The sequence below is a fragment of the Pongo abelii genome, chromosome 6, assembly GCF_028885655.2.
Source record: "Pongo abelii isolate AG06213 chromosome 6, NHGRI_mPonAbe1-v2.0_pri, whole genome shotgun sequence".
In the NCBI taxonomy this organism is placed as follows: domain Eukaryota; kingdom Metazoa; phylum Chordata; class Mammalia; order Primates; family Hominidae; genus Pongo; species Pongo abelii.
Window position 1 is genome coordinate 126,017,090 of NC_071991.2, and position 16,553 is coordinate 126,033,642.

At 40.8% G+C, this 16,553-nt stretch overlaps 1 protein-coding gene across 2 annotated transcripts in view; it reads left to right on the plus strand.

Moving 5' to 3' along the window:
- Positions 1 to 459: 459 nt before the first annotated feature.
- Positions 460 to 16,553, plus strand: part of CALU (calumenin) — a 33,035-nt gene continuing 16,941 nt past the window's right edge. The window contains 3 exon segments of one of the 2 annotated variants that reach the window (NM_001131615.2): positions 1,479 to 1,540; positions 10,624 to 10,855; positions 16,302 to 16,495. In NM_001131615.2, the coding sequence (NP_001125087.1) occupies positions 10,635 to 10,855; positions 16,302 to 16,495 (415 nt within the window). In that variant the 5' untranslated portion in view covers positions 1,479 to 1,540; positions 10,624 to 10,634. 2 annotated transcript variants of the gene reach the window in all.

Here is a 16,553-nt window from a genome sequence, read left to right on the forward strand (position 1 = left end):
TTAGAAACCTTCCCAGGAAGACCCACAGTTCCCACTGTCTTCGGTTCAGCCTCCTCAAATTGACAAGATCTTCCATTATCTCTCCAAACTTACTATCCATGCTTTCCTTTCATTGTTTCCCCCCACCCCTTTTTTACCCATTTGCTACCTGGCCTGAGAATTTAACTCCCACTCTGCCCTCCACTTGTCCTTATTCCTATTACTCTTCTTGCTGAATAGTCCATTTGGGACTTCCTTAGTCCAGCCTTAGTCATATCTTCCTCTGAAGCCTTCCCTGACTACCACCAAGGGTCACTGACACTCCTTTGAATGCCGGAAGGATTAGTTGTAAACCTTTCACGTTGACAGTAACGAGCTTGCTTTCATCAGCTTAACTGTTTCATGAGCTTACAACTTATCTCAATTTGATTTTAAACTATAGAGGCTTTATGTGCTAAGAATGCCACAGGTTTATATTCCATTTGTGTTGAAGCTATAGTAGCCTTTATTTGATACTTGTTTTAATTTCATGACATGAAATTAAATTTTCAGGGACGTGCAACGGGTTCGGCCCATTCCCTTCACTTAACATTACAGAGCTGGGCAGTAAGCTCAGAGCTGCAGATATAAAGATGAATAGACAGATACCTACCCAGGAGCTTACTCTAGAAGAGGACAGATGGATAAGCTACATTTTATAGCAGAATATGGCAAAGCGTACTGAAGCTATAAACAGCTATGATGGTAAATAAGGTTAAGAATTATGCTTAGTGAGGTCAGGGAAGGCTTCTAGAGCTAACATCCGAACCGGGACTTCTATTGGCAAGGCAGAAAATCAGGAAAACGCACTTATTCCTGGCAGAGGAAGCCTCTTGATCAAAAATCTTAAGAGATGAAAAAGGACCGGTTGTTAGGAAACAGATGATGATGCCCAGAGCGCAAGATGAGGGGGAGTGTTGGGAGATGGAGCTAAAAGATACACTGGTGCCAAAGACTGAAGAGCCTCCTGTAGATAGCACAGGACGCAGAGATGAAGGGAAAGAAAAAGTTGGGATTGTTCAATAAAGTTAGTGACTGATTCAGTCGGATTAATTCCGCCCTGGTGGTCTTGTGGGAATGAAGATAACTAGCAGGATAGTCTAAGAAGCCCTGTGGAAGCAGAGTCATGAGCTGTGAATGGGGACGTGGCGGCCACACGGCCGCGCCCACGCCACCCGCAGTACTCAGCTGGGGATGGGGCTGGGGCTGGGGCTGGAGCCCGCCGTCCCAACAAGCCCGGGGACGAGAGTTGGGCGGGAATCCGCTCCACGCAACTCGGCGCGGTCCCGGGGACGTGGCGCTTTCCAGCCAATCCCAGCTATGCGATTGTTAGACCAATGGCTACTCGGGGAAGCTATGCGTCAGCGGCGGGTTTGCTGATGATTGGTCGGAAGGCCGCCGGCGAGGCGGATGAGGGCGGGACGCGGACCCGCTTCCGGTTGGGCGGTGCTTGCGCGCGTGAGCTGAGCCGGTGGGTGAGCGGCGGCCACGGCATCCTGTGCTGTGGGGGCTACGAGGAAAGGTAAGTACGGTGACGCCCAGCCCCTTCACCACTGCCTCATCTTTATTCGCTTTCTTTCTGTCCCCGGTCTTGTTCTCGGCGCGGCAGGAGACTGCCTTACTCGGGGCCGCTGTCTCTGCTGGCGCCCGGGTCCCAGGCCTGATCCTGCTGGAGATCCCGGGGCCCTCGGTGTGCAGCCTGGGATGGAGGCCGCCGCCCGTCTTCCCGCGCGCTCTGGGAAGGGGGCTGGTCCGGTCGAACTCCGTCCCGTTGGGTACTGTTCTGTGCCTGGTTTGCTGCGTCCTGGTCCTCCGTCTCTAGTTCATGCCACTCACCGAGTCCCTGGCACCAGAGGGTCACTTTTTGCCTCCGGAAGGTCGGAGGGCATTTAGATGGTGTTATTGTAACAGTTCCTTGCCGCCTCCCACTCACCATCCTGCTTGTATCTGCCAGCCCCGCCCCAAGGCCACATCCCGAAAGTAGGGTGCATCTGCCAAGGTCGTGTTCACTCACCTAAAGGGTGCAGAAACAAGGGGGGAAAGAACGAGTGACGACACTAGGTGATATCTATGATTTTAAAGAAAAACCGAATGTTTAGCCCTTCCATATTTGGCTACGTACTTCAGTTAGCGACGGAAAATAGTTTTTAAAGCTTTATTGGGGAATTAATTTTTTTTACGTTTTTCATTGCGTCTAGCCCCATATCCTACTGATTTTTAGCATGCTGCGGTCAGAAATAAACTTAATTCCCTATAGCTGCCGTGATTAAGCGTAGAGTGGCTTGCAGTTTCAAAAGCTGCTTTTACATCAAGGCACAAGCTCCGTGGGTCTCCTGCTAAAACTTTTGAGCCTGTGATCTGACTTCCTAAGTGTATAAAATTCTAGAATAGTGTCTTTGAGAATTGAATTGCATTCATTTTCTGGCATGGACCATGAAGTCAACGTTAATGAATTGGGAATAAAGTGGCTTCTAGTTATTTTTTGTTCTGGTAGCTTATTCAGCTTGGAGGCAGAGAACCTTGGAATCTCTGTTAAATTAGTCTTTGCCATAGAATGGAACTTGACACAAGACAAATGCAAGTTTGACCTCACTCAGTAGATTTAATTAACCAAATACCAAACGACAGTCATCACTGAAGAATTTATATAGTATAATCCAAATGAGGGACCAGCTATAACCTCTAAATTGTATTTGTCAAGAAAATGAGTTTGCCAAGACCTAATCTGAGGTTTTACTGTGGTTGGGGGGTGGGGGGGGTTCCAATAGGATTCTTTTGAGAATCACGAGTAGGAAAGCCATGAGTTCACAAAAATGTATTGAGTATGCCTGAGTGAATAGTACTCAATATAGCTTTGAAACCAACTCATTGTCACTCTCAATATAATCATTGTTTTCATTCATCCAGTGATGTGTCAAGAAGTATTTATTGATAGCACTTAATATCCATTAGAGCAGTATTGGGATCTATATATTGGTGTTATTTTTTAAAATTTATTTATTTTAGAGTTGAGGGTCTCACTGTGTTGCCCAGGTGGAGCCTTGAACTCCCATGCTCAAGCAGTCCTCCTGCCTCAGCCTCCCAAGTAGCTGAGACTAGAGGTATACAACTCCACACCCTAGTACATTGGTGTTAACACAGATTTTCTGTAACGTAGGTATACCAGGGATATTGAAAAGACAGAGGTGTAGCCAAGGATAGCCATTGGAAATGCTAGCTAGGCCATAAGGCCCTAGATTCTCACTCTCTGAACTCTTAAGTATGGATGTTGCTGATGCAGTAATTTATGTATTAGAGTTAAGACAGCTGAAATAACACTTTTGCCTGTTCCTGGCTGATTGCCAGATCCAGTAAACGGAATTGGAAGTTGGAGAACACAAGCAGGCAGGAACCACATTGCTGCCAAGTACCACCCAGTTAATTCAGTAAGATGTATTAATCCAGTAAAATGTATTGGTATCAAAAAAGTGCAAGACAGTGTATTAGGGACAATATAGGGATAATAATTTGTATTAGCTGATATGTAGACATTCTTCCAGAAATGTAGATTCTAAAGGGGAGCTAAGGAGATAACTTAAAGTAACCTATGGTCATTGTTATTGAGTGGTTCAAACGAGTTTTATAGAAGTTTTGATTGGATCATACCCTTTTTGTCCAAAAAGAAAAAAGATAACAGATGGCTTCCAGCTAGAGTGATCATAGTAGGTAGGTCTTCTAGGATCTTAAATTTATTTATAGACATCTGGCACTGAAGGAAGGTTGAGCTAAAATAACTACCAAATTCTCAACAATGTCATGCATGTTACACATGCACAGCAAAATTACAACTAGAAACCAAGGCTCCTGTCCCTACATTTCAAATAGCATTTCTCTCACAATTGATTATGTATTAAGACTTGTCAACGAAAAGGAAACTTTTTTCTCTCAGAATTTCTAGAACTTTTTTCTTTAAAAAGTTTTTTATTCTGTAGCCAGAAAAATTTAAAGTTTGTGCTGGGTTGCTTTGGTTATAGAACTAATGAAGCTTGAGTAATAGTTTCAGACATTCTCAGGGTTTTTCTTCTGCAGCCAGATTTTACACTTTTATTATCTCAGCTGTCTTATAAATGTATTCCCTCCATCACACAATATAATTAGAATGTGTTGATGAACAGATGTAACTTCATCACTAGAGAGACATTAAATAAATTATGTGTTGGTATCATGACTTTTATCAAATCATGAAGGATGCCATCACTTTTATGTGATAGTCCATTGGTATAGTACTAAAGTTTGTAAGTAAAGAATGTCAGATAGATAACAAGATAACTTCATTTTCTAAATCTCATAACCTGGGCCTTAGTGTAGTTGAATTGCTATCAAGCTGTTCCCTATAATCTCCAATTGAAGTAAACAGTTAAACAATGAGATCCTGCTTTTGCTGCATTATGGAGAAATAAATGCCTTTTCTGGTGAATATCCATCCAGCTCAGAGAACTGGAATTTTACTACCACACCCATTTCTCCCAATTGTTAACATTGAGCAATGGGTCTTTGGTCAACCAGAATAACTGTTGGATCACTCAGTGTTAATGTTCTTGTGAAGTTGAATTTAAACGTCTAAATTTCCCTGAAACAATTTAAGTATTCTGTGACCAATGGCAGTTTACCAAAATTGAAAGTTTGGGCCATGTATCGATCACAATACTGGTCCAATGGATACACTATGGACACTAAGGACAAAAACTTCCTTGAAAGCTCTAAGTTCTTACCTGAAGGGTGGGGTAGGGAGAAGTGATAAGAATTTAGAGCTTTTAAGGACATTTTTGGATGGATCGAGGAAACTAATTCTTAAGACTCATTATTATTAAAATCACACTTAACCCAGTTAATCTTTTCTCTTTATAAATTACTGGAACGATTCATGAAAACAACTTTATAGAAGACCATTATTGGTGACATACTAATACTACAAAAGGATCGGTAGCTACTGGATATATTTTCTGTTCTAATCTTTTGTCTAACGTGCTGTCCAATAAAAATATAATACAAGCCACATATGTAATTTTAAATTTTCAGGTGAAAATCTAAAACAGGTGAAAGTAATTTTAATAATATTTAATCTAATATGTATAAAATACCATTCTTTCAATGTGAAATGTAACACTTATACCAATCTCAATTCACACTAGCCACATTTCAAGTGCTTAATAGTCACATGTGGCTAGTAGCTACTGTACTGGGCAGTACAGGTCTAGATTTTTTTTTTTCCCAAGAAAAAAATATTAGATGTTACCCTTTCTGGAAGAGGGACAGAATTTTAGAGAGGGAAACTCGTTTGAGAAACGGGAGGTGGGGAGATTCAGTTTTCACAACCATTGGTTTACTTTCTAGATCTCATGATAAAAGCTCATACAGCTAGGTCTTTTGTTTATATGTATCATATTTTTCCTAATATTATGTTGTCCGTTATGTCCATAGTATATCCATTGGACCAGTATTGTGATCAATATATATGGCCCAATGGGTACACAAAGATCTTTCCAGCTAGAAGTGATCTGTACCTATTCCTCTAAACTTTTTTTTTCTTTTTGGACAAAAGTATCCAATTTAAACTTTTTTTTTTTTTTTTTGAGACAGGGTCTTGTTCCCTCACCAAGGCTGGAGTGTGGTGGCATGATCATGACTCACTGCAACCTCGTGTCTCCGGGACTCAGGCAGTCCTCCCACCTCAGCTTTCCGGGTAGCTGGGACTATAGCTGCGCCACCACATCCAGCTAATTTTTTGTATTTTTGGTGGAGATGGGATTGCCTAGGCTGGTCTTGAACTCCAGCATTCCATCCGCCTTGGCCCCCCAAAGTGCTGGGATTACAGGCGTGAGCCACTGCTGCTGGCCCAATCTAAACTTATAAAGTGTTGAAGTGGGTGAGGAAAATGAGAAGGGCCATTAACTTTGTATCATTTGGTTTCAATTTGGTTGAAAAGACAAAGATGCTTCAGAAATGAAGTGTACTGGCTGGTCATGGTAGCTCACACCTGTAATCCTGACACTTTGGGAGGCCAAGACGGGAGGATCACTTGAGGTCAGGAGTTCGAGACCAACCTGAACAACATGGTGAAACCCCGTATCTACTAAAAATACAAAAATTATTCGGGCGTGGTAGACCATGCCTGTAATCCCAGCTATTCAGGAGGCTGAGGCAGGAGAATCACTTGAATCCAGGAAGTGGAGGTTGCAGTGAGCCAAGATCACACCACTGCACTCCATCCTGGGCGACAGAGATAGACTCAGTCTCAACAAAAGAAAACGAAGTGCACTAATGTAGTTTTTCAAATGCTGTGTATGAAGTTATTTTTTACTGTTCCTTTCACATCTTCCCACATAAAATATCTTTTGTCTTAGATGTCCTTTGTTTCTGCTTGAACATACATGCTCCATACCAAAAACCATATGGTTTTAGATAAATCTAGTACAGTTTTGGTATGGATGGTGTTTTTTGTTTTTAGTGTCTATATTCATAAAACAAGAGGCCTTTTGTTAAAGTTTCTAATAGCCAGGAGTTGGTATATATGTGGGCACAAAGGACATTTTGTTTTTTTTTTTAAGTAGAACTTATTTAAAGTGCAGATTTTTCATTCCTCCCTGCAGAAAGATAAAGAAGTAAAGATGGACCATTGGCTTTGTCCATCTGGGTCCTTGATGACCCTTGTAGGCAGTTTCATCAATAGGAAGCCAGGTTTCAGGGTAGCATTGGACGGTGAGGAAGCAGAGGCAGCAGGGTAGAAACTGGGTGAGGGAAAGGGAGGAGCAAGCATGAAGGAACAGCACAGTCTGGGAAAGACTGTGGGTAGTGGAGACCTGAGAAGCACTGATGGACAGAATGGAGGAGCCTGTTTAAGGGGTGAGATTGGAAGTTTAATCAGGAGAGGGGAAGGAAGGAGAAATGGGTGAGTGATAAAGCTAAATCACTTGGCTTTTACTCTTTGGAATTCTGGTATCCTTGTGTCAAGATATTAAGCCTGAAACATAAATGTAGTTTTCCCTCTAAATCACAAAGTGAACCAATCTATTACATTTCTGTATGCTACATGTCTCAAAACTTGGTACAGTATCCTTTCCAGGCCCTGATAATGTTAGAGTACATAAGTATTTATTCATATTGTAATATTTGGGGTTGGCAAGAATTGTTAGGGTATTATGCTGTATTTTATTTTGAGAATGTAATCATTTGTAAAATTTTCCTAAAGACAAAGTCCCCTTAGGCATAAGGAAAATCCTTTGTTGCAAGTGACTCTTGATTTTACTTGATTCTGCAAGCCTCTGTCATTATACATATTGTTGGGATATATCCCAAAACATCAACAACATATAATTTTGTTTTTTGTTTCCGAAGTTTTGTTTATCTAAAGAATTCTTTGTTTATAGGCTGGGTATGGTGGCTTACGACTGTAATCCCAGCACTTTGGGAGGCCAGGGCTGGAGGATCGCTTGAGACCAGCCTGGGCAACATAGTGAGACTCTACATTTTTTTTTTAATTAGCTGTGCATGGTGGTACACACTTGTATTCCCAGCTGCTTGGGAGGCTGAAGTGGGAGGATGGTCTGAGCCCCAGAGGACCAGACTGCAGTGAGCTATCATCACACCACTATATCTAGCCTGGGTGACAGAGTAAGACCCTGTCTCAAAAAAAGAATTGTTTATAGTTTGAGATAGAAGTTTCATTTTGCCCTGAAGTAAAGGCATACTCACTTTAATGTTGTATTTATAGAGCCACTAAATCTTGGATTTTCTGTTTACTCTTTAACTGATTTGATTGATCAGTTGAATTATTGGAGGGTCAGCCAGTGTTATTCACCCAGAGCAATATTTTACAAGTGGTACACACAGAAAGCTAATAAACATGAGAATGTGCTGTTCATACAAATTAGACAGTACAGCAGGATACAGTATTAAAGTTCACTTTCACACCAATCTTACCAGCCCACCCCATTCCTGTCTCTTCTCCCATGAACCTTGAGATTACCACTGTTTACACATGGGTGTTTATCTTTCCACACCATTTATGTGCATATTATATTTTATACAAATAAAAACAAGCTGGGGAGATTGTTTAATTTTGTTTTGCTTTTTATGTAAATGAGATCTTGACATTGTTTTGCACCTTGCTTTTTTTGTTCTCTTGACATATCTTGGTGAATTTTCCATTTCACTGCAGATAGATGCATCTCATTCTTTTTTTTTTTTTTTTTTTGAGAAAGGGTCTCGCTCTGTCACTGAAGTGCAGTGGCGAGATCTCAGCTCACTGCAGCCTCTGCCTCCCGGGTTCCAGCACTTGTCATGCCTCAGCCTCCTGAGTAGCTGGGACTACAGGTGTGCGCCACCACACCCAGCAAAGTTTTGTATTTTTAGTAGAGACAGGGTTTCACCGTATTTCCCAGGGTGGTCTTGAACTCCTGACCTCAAGTGATCCTCTCGCCTCGGCCTCCCAAAGTGCTGGGATTACAGGCATGAGCCACCATGCCTGGCTGCTTTTTTTTTTTTTTCCGAGACAGGATCTCTGTCACCCAGGCTGGAGTGCAGTGGCACAGTCTCAGCTCACTGCAACCTCCACCTGGTGGGTTCAAGCTATCCTCCCACCTCAGCCTCCTGAGTAGCTGAGACTACAGGTGTGTGCCACCATGCCCAGCTAATTTTTGTATTTTTAGTAGAGACAGCATTTCGCTGTCACCCAGGCTTGTCTTAAACTCCCGGATGCAAGTGATCCGCCTGCATTAGCCTCCCAAAGTCTTGGGATTACAGGCGTGAGCCACCACCCCCGGCCTCATGTCATTCTTTTTTTTTTGAGACGGAGTCTCGCTCTGTAGCCCAGGCTGGAGTGTAGAGGCGCGATCTCGGCTCACTGCAAGCTCTGCCTCCTGGGTTCACGCCATTCTCTTGCCTCAGCCTCCCAAGTAGCTGGGACTACAGGCGCCCACCACCACGCCCGGCTAATTTTTTGTATTTTTAGTAGAGACAGGGTTTCACCGTGTTAGCCAGGATGGTCTCAATCTCCTGACCTTGTGATCTACCCGCCTTGGCCTCCCAGTGTGCTGGGATTACAAGCGTGAGCCACTGCGCCTGGCCCATTCTTTTTAACCTTTGTGTATTTTTCCATAATCGAGATTTAATATATTTTACCAATTCTCTGTTTTTGTTTTTCGATTTTTTAATCATTATGAACTGTCATCATTGAACATCTTAATACAAGTATCTTTGTCTGTAAATGTGGGTGTTTTAATGGGATTGAATAAAACAATGTTGAGAAACATAGCCAAGTTCTAACATTGATAGGAATAGAGTAAGATAAGTACCATCTTCTGCCCCTTTCTCTGTGGGTTTCATGGTCTTGCTTTCACATTGCTTCTTCTGATGGATTTTCCTAAGTCTTAACCTTCACATCATCAGTAACAGTACCTTTTTTGAGGCTGGGGCACTTGGGAATGACTGCCCCCCACCCCCCACCCCATTATCTCATTAGGTACATTTCTGTTTGTCTTACTGTGTTGTCGTATTTACTCTAGAACACTTTACACTCTCTACTGATATGTCCTCCTCTGCCATTTCAGGACCTCCCACCCTCCCTCACTGAGCTGCTTTCCCAGTGATGAAAGAAAAAAATGTAAAAGCCTGAAAACCCTTCTTCTTGATTTTTAATTTTTTTTTTTCCTCTGAGACCTTAACCACTCTGGATAGTACCATGGGGTATCAGTAGAGTGTGCTAAACAGATGTCTACTTTGCAGCTTCTTTGCAAGTTTTTTGTCAAATTTTTCAGTCAAGTGTTCCAGCTTTGTGCTTGTACATTAGGGTCACCTGTGACTACAGAGATTCTGGAAATTTGAATCAGGGCCTGGAAATCTGTACTTTGAACAGTACTACAGGTGGTATTTATGCCTAGGCAAGCATGGGAAACAACTGTGCAGAAGGATAAAGAAGTTCTTATCTATGACCAGGCCATCTGAATGATTTGGCCTTTGAAGGTGACTCAAGGTTGAGCCTGGGTGTTGGAGACTTGGTGCTATAGACCAAGGAAGCTGCCAAGTATTTCACTGGTTCCTAATCTCATGAACATCAGAATCACCTGAAAAACATTTAAAGTTACGAATGTCTGAATTCAGCTTCAGAGATTCTAAATCAATAGGAGAAACTTAAAGCTTCCTAGATGATTCAAATAACCAGCCATGTTTGAAGACCAGACCACCAATGCATACCAAAAGTAAAGGATTTGGAGTCAGCATTTAAGTCTTGGTTCTTTCATTTTTAATTCTTATGAACTTGGGCAAAAGGATTAAAGTTCTACTTTGGTATCTTTTGAAAGAAAACAGAAAGTGGACATTTTAACTATAAGTTTCTTATCAGCCTACAATCAGATGAAGGAAACTGGTAAAAATTTCTCACCGTAATAATTGAAGAGTCTGATATTCCACCATACTTATTTTATGGATTAAGTAATATTTTGGATAATATAAAAGACTTGCATAGATGTGTATCAAATTAATAATTTAACTCGGATGTGAGCTTTTAATTTCTTATTTAGTTATTAAGCATACTGCCTCCTGAATTAACTGCTTTTCATTTTCTTTAAGATCTAATTATCATGGACCTGCGACAGTTTCTTATGTGCCTGTCCCTGTGCACAGCGTTTGCCTTGAGCAAGCCCACAGAAAAGAAGGACCGTGTACATCATGAGCCTCAGCTCAGTGACAAGGTTCACAATGATGCTCAGAGTTTTGATTATGACCATGATGCCTTCTTGGGTGCTGAAGAAGCAAAGACCTTTGATCAGCTGACACCAGAAGAGAGCAAGGAAAGGCTTGGGTAAGGTACCAGCTCTCAGGGGTCTAATGTGGGTAATGACATTCTTTATAAAGGCTAATTCTTTTCTTCTTTTCTGGCTCAGTTATGAGTAAAGTTACATTGAACTATTAATACATCTTCTGAAAGCTAACCATGGAATTAGTACCTCTAAAATTTCATTAAGTGCCTGATTTCATACATTTTTAATTGAATAACAGTTTGTGCCTCATTCTACAAAGCATCATTTTTGCATAAAATACCAAGTACTGCAAGACCCAACTTGAACTACATTATCTTGCTACCAGAAGAACATAGCGTGGGGGGATTTCTCATCTCTTCTCATCTCTACTGCTTTTAATTTTTAAAAACTATGTGTACCCTACTGACCTGGCACAAGCCAAGTCTTTGATGGGCTAATAAACTGCACATTGGATCCCTATAAAGTTTATGATTTCCCAAGGTGTCCTTCACCCTCTTTATTTTCATTCTCAGATATTTGCTTAATTAAAAAACAAAAATCAAACCAACTTTGTCTTTTAGAAAATTGTAACTTAATGTCTGAGTATGAGTTACTGTTTCAGTAACAGCGGGGCCATAGTCAGGTTCTTTGGCTCTCTCGGTAGACAGCTTTTGAACTGAAAAATGGATTTGGTAGAATCCCAGTTGATTATTTCTAATTGGGGATCTGAGAATGTCTTTTTTGGTCCTTCCAAAGCCTTCCTTTTGAAGAAAATGCAGGTCAATTTTGTAAAAATATTCTTCTCAGTGAGTACTGTTGGTGCAACTTTCTGAATTGTATTCAAGAGATTTGTGTGGAAAGTTGTGCCACACATAGCAATTTCTAAAAATATTTTGCCTTGATGGGTAGCATTTTGATCATAAGACATTGTAGGATTTGCCTTGGAAGATGCTGCAGAATAGATTTATTTTTTCATTGGGTTATCTACTGACTGAAGGGTACAATGTTTTATTCTTCAACATTGACAGAAATAATATTTTGCTATGTAGAATGAGCACTATCACATAACATTTGAAAGTATAGATAGATAAGCATCACAGAGTTAGTTTTCTATTAGGTTGCTTTCCTTTGAGAGACCATCCTCACTTTCAGTTTTAATCTAATAACTGTACTAACGTTCCAGGCTGAAAATAGAAATGCAGGGCAGGAACGGTGGCTCACGCCTGTAATCCCAGCACTTTGGGAGGCCGAGGCGGGTGGATCACGAGGTCAAGAAATCAAGACCATCCTGGCTAACACTGTGAAACCCCATCTCTACTAAAAATACAAAAAAAAATTAGCTGGGCGTGGTGGCGGTTGCCTGTAGTCCCAGCTACTCGGGAGGCTGAGGCAGGAGAGAATGGCGTGAACCCGGGAGGCGGAGCTTGTAGTGAGCCAAGATCGCGCCACTGCACTCCAGCCTGGGCAACAGAGCTGTCTCAAAAAAAAAAAAAGAAAAGAAAAGAAAATAGAAATGCAGAGGGTATTCTAAGTCTTCATGTCACGCCCATTAATATTGTGCACGTCCAACCCACATTTTGGTCTGCACATATTTTTTCACAGAATTACTCTAAAGTAATGAAAGGCCCTTAGGTTGGTGTCATTTAGGGTAGATGGTACTTTAATGAGGATGTTCTGGCTCCTTGCAGGTAGGGATAAAGCTCTGCTGGCAGTTTTCAGTAAAGGTATTCCTTTTTGTGATCAGTGAATGTTAAAAGTTCATCACATATGCAGATTCTGTATTTGATTAGAATAAGATGATAAAATCATGTTTTTTATGGAATGTGTGAATAGACTGTTTGCTTCTCCCAAATTTTGTTGGTAGTGACAAATATCCCTACTTTATACACTGTTGGGAGCAAGAATCCCACATGAACCTTTTAAAAAACTTATTTACTGTGGCATTTCCAAACATTGTTTTGGTAGAGTAATGTATACCAGCTGGGAACAACAGGTTCCCCCTTTTTTCCATCTGTCTATAAGGCACGTAATTATTAAGAGATAAGTCATTGTTTATGCCTTTAGTTGCAAAAATTCACGACTGTTTTTGAAATCTTTAATAATAATAGCTAAAAGAACACAGGAAGCATTTTAAAACAATTCAATATACAAGTTTCAGGTATTTTTTCTTATTAAGAATGTTGACAAATAGGCCATTTTATGTATCCTTAAAATGAAGATTTGTTTTGAGGTAGTGGTTCTTAATATTAGAAAAGTTCTCTGGCTGGGCGCAATGGCTCATGCCTGTAATCCTAGCACTTTGGGAGGCCGAGGGAGGCAGGTTATGAGGTCAAGAGATCAAGACCATCCTGGCCAATATGGTGAAATCCCATCTCTACTAAAAATACAAACATTAGCTGGGCGTGGTGGCGCGTGCCTGTAGTCCCAGCTACTTGGGAGGCTGAGGCAGGAGAATTGCTTGAACCTGGGAGGCAGAGGTTGCAGTGAGCCGAGATTGCACCACTGCACTCCAGCCTGGCAACAAAGCGAGACTCCATCTCAAAAAAAAAAAAAAAAAATCCTTGATATATTTACTATAGAAGTGAACTAGAGCAGTTCATTATCCTTTTGGGGATCACAGGCCCAGACCCTTTGGGAGTCTAATGAAAGCTAAGGACTTTTCCTCAGAAAAGTGCACACTTACATATACAATTTTGGGCCAGGCGCAATGGCTCACGGCTGTAATCCCAGCACTTTGAGAGGCTGAACCAGGAGGATTGCTTGAGCTCAGGAGTTCGAGACCAGCTTGGGCAATATAGGGAGACCCTCTCTCTACAACAAATTAAAAAATCAGCTAGGCATGGTGGCATGTGCCTGTAGTCCCAGCTACTAAGGAGGTTGAGAGGAGAGGATCCCTTCAGCCGGGAAGGTCAAGGCTACAGTGAGCTGTGATTGTACCACTGCCCTCCAGCCTGGGTGACAGAGCAAGACTATCTAAAAAAATAATAATAACAAAATAAGAAAATTTTGCATACTGAAAATTTCAGGAATATTAGTCACCCTTCTGGAGCCCATTTATTGATCCAAATTCTTAAACAACTGAAGGGTTTGCTTTATGCTCCTTGAAATGTAGAGATATGTGCTACCTCCTAAAAGAAATAACATGAGGTGCACTAATGCATTGTGTCTGTCCTAGAATAAAGGCTTATTTAGTGGCATCCATAGGGTTCTCCCCGTCACAGGACTATGACACCATTAGCTTTATAAATTTACACAGGCATTTAAAGATGATAATTTAGAGCCTTATGCCTAAAATAGGACGTGCCCACTTCCAGTGTACTTACACAACTGCCTGCAGGCTTGATGATCAGCAAGATAAGAATGACTTTCACATTTTTAGAGGCTTGTTAAAAAAAAAAAAAAATACACACACACCATACCATATGTTGCCCACAAAGTCAAAAATATTTACTATCTGTCCCTTTTTTAAAAAAGAAGTTTGCCTTGTAAACTATATTTCTGTTTAAGTAAAAAAAAATAAATTTTTTTCTTAAGTTTGCCAACCCCTAGGTTAAACCATTTGAGATGTTTGCATTGAATAGAATGCTCTTCAGCCAACTTAATTAAGAAAAGCCCGTCTTGAACAGTCATATGTCTTTTTTTATCTGGGCGATCCTTCTCTTCAGGCTATTTATAATAGTTTAAAAATATCTTTTGGGGATAGAAGAGTTTCTGGTTGCCCTTTTTCCTTGCCCTTTATTTCTGAACTGTACAGTGGCACTATTGGTAGCCAGTATCATTTGAACACAAACTGCGTCCCATTATAAATAATGTAGAACTTTTCAATATTGGTATAGCTTCATCTGTGAATAGTGTTAAAATTCTACAGGACTAAAGTTACAACAACAAAAATTGTCCTTATGTCTGTGTAGATAGAAGAGGATATATAAGAGATAACTTCTCTTTTTTTTTGAGACGGAGTCTCGCTCTGTCGCCCGGGCTGGAGTGCAGTGGCGCGATCTCAGCTCATTGCAACCGCCACCTCCCAGGTTCAAGAGATTCTCCTGCCTCAGCCTCCTGAATAGCTGAGATTACAGGCATGCACCACCATGCCCGGCTAATTTTTGTGTTTTTAGTAGAGACTGGGTTTCACCATGTTGGCCAGGCTGGTCTTGAATTCCTCACCTCCCGCCAGGTGATCTGCCCACCTCGGCCTCCCAAAGTGCTGAGATTATAGGCGTGAGCCACCGTACCAGGCCAGAGATAACTTCTTACTGGTTTACCTTTCCTGTTAACATTTTAGAGCAGTTACACATTCTCTGAAGGAAAATGCTAGTTACTTACAGGATTTAAGTAATAGTTGTATCTAACACCTGATCTGTATCAAAATGAGTCTCTTTTCATAGTGTTAGTAGTACTCTTCAATTCTGATCACTTTTCTATGTTGTATTCATGAAATGAACACAAGCTGGGGAAAGACATTATTTGCTACCAAGTGACAATCTTTTCAATCCTGCAAATAATAGAGCATAGGAGCATACCAAGATTTCGCTTCTGTTAGGAGTTTTGACTTCAACTTCGTATTCCAAACTGGGGTGCTTACTTGGGTGACATTACATAGGATGACTTTGCCTCTATAGTTAAGTGATTGCACCTTTAAACAGAAGTTTTCATATCATGGACATATTTTTAAATCCATAAGATGACAGATCTGGAAGAAAGACACTTATAAAGCTTCATAAAGCCACTGATTCTTTAGCTTTGTGGTTTTGCTTTGTAATCTACATACTAACCCTCTCAGCTTATTAACATTCTCATAATCAGATATACATTCTTACCACATCATTTCCTCAGAGTTCTCTGTTTTCCTGTAAAAATCCAGTTCAACACAGTATTTAAAAGCTGCTAGCCATTTTTTAGATAAGCATCTTCCTGTCTTTTTATCTGTTTTTTAAAAATAATCTTGCCTTGAGATATAAATGATCCCAGAACTTTTCTGATATCTTTGTATTTTTATCAAAAGTGTTACTTTTTCTAAAAGCAGCTAAATTTTTGAAGTCTGATGTAACTATTTTGAATTTTTAGAAAACCATGATTATTTACCAAGAATTGAAGTTTCTCTTCTGTAAGCAATAAAGAAAAATAAAGTTCAGCCACATCTTCATTAGAGAAAATAAAAACGAAAACAAGGAAAAACAAAGTTTTACATGTTGTTTGATGCAAAGAGTGGAAAACTTGGATAGGAATGGATATTCACTCCTGAATTCTAACCATAGGCTGAAATCTACCTGCAAAGAGATAGGCTGAGTTTGCTTTTGGATCCAAGTGCACCAGCCGTGACGGTGTTGACCTTATTCACGTGGCTTATTACAGACCAGTAATGGACCATTTTTTTCAGTTGCTGGCCTGGCAGTTTTGTTTTGGAGACAATTTTTTATTTCTGTGCATTAGCCCTGGGCACACACCTGGCAAAGTCCAGAGTTCTGTGTCTTTTTAACCTTTTGCTGGATTTCTCTGCATTTTCTACAGAAAGATTGTAAGTAAAATAGATGACGACAAGGACGGGTTTGTCACTGTGGATGAGCTCAAAGACTGGATTAAATTTGCACAAAAGCGCTGGATTTACGAGGATGTAGAGCGACAGTGGAAGGGGCATGACCTCAATGAGGACGGCCTCGTTTCCTGGGAGGAGTATAAAAATGCCACCTACGGCTACGTTTTAGGTAGGTCCCTACTATCTGGGGGAAAAAGCCTTGTGGAGCTGGCACCTTGAAACGTAAC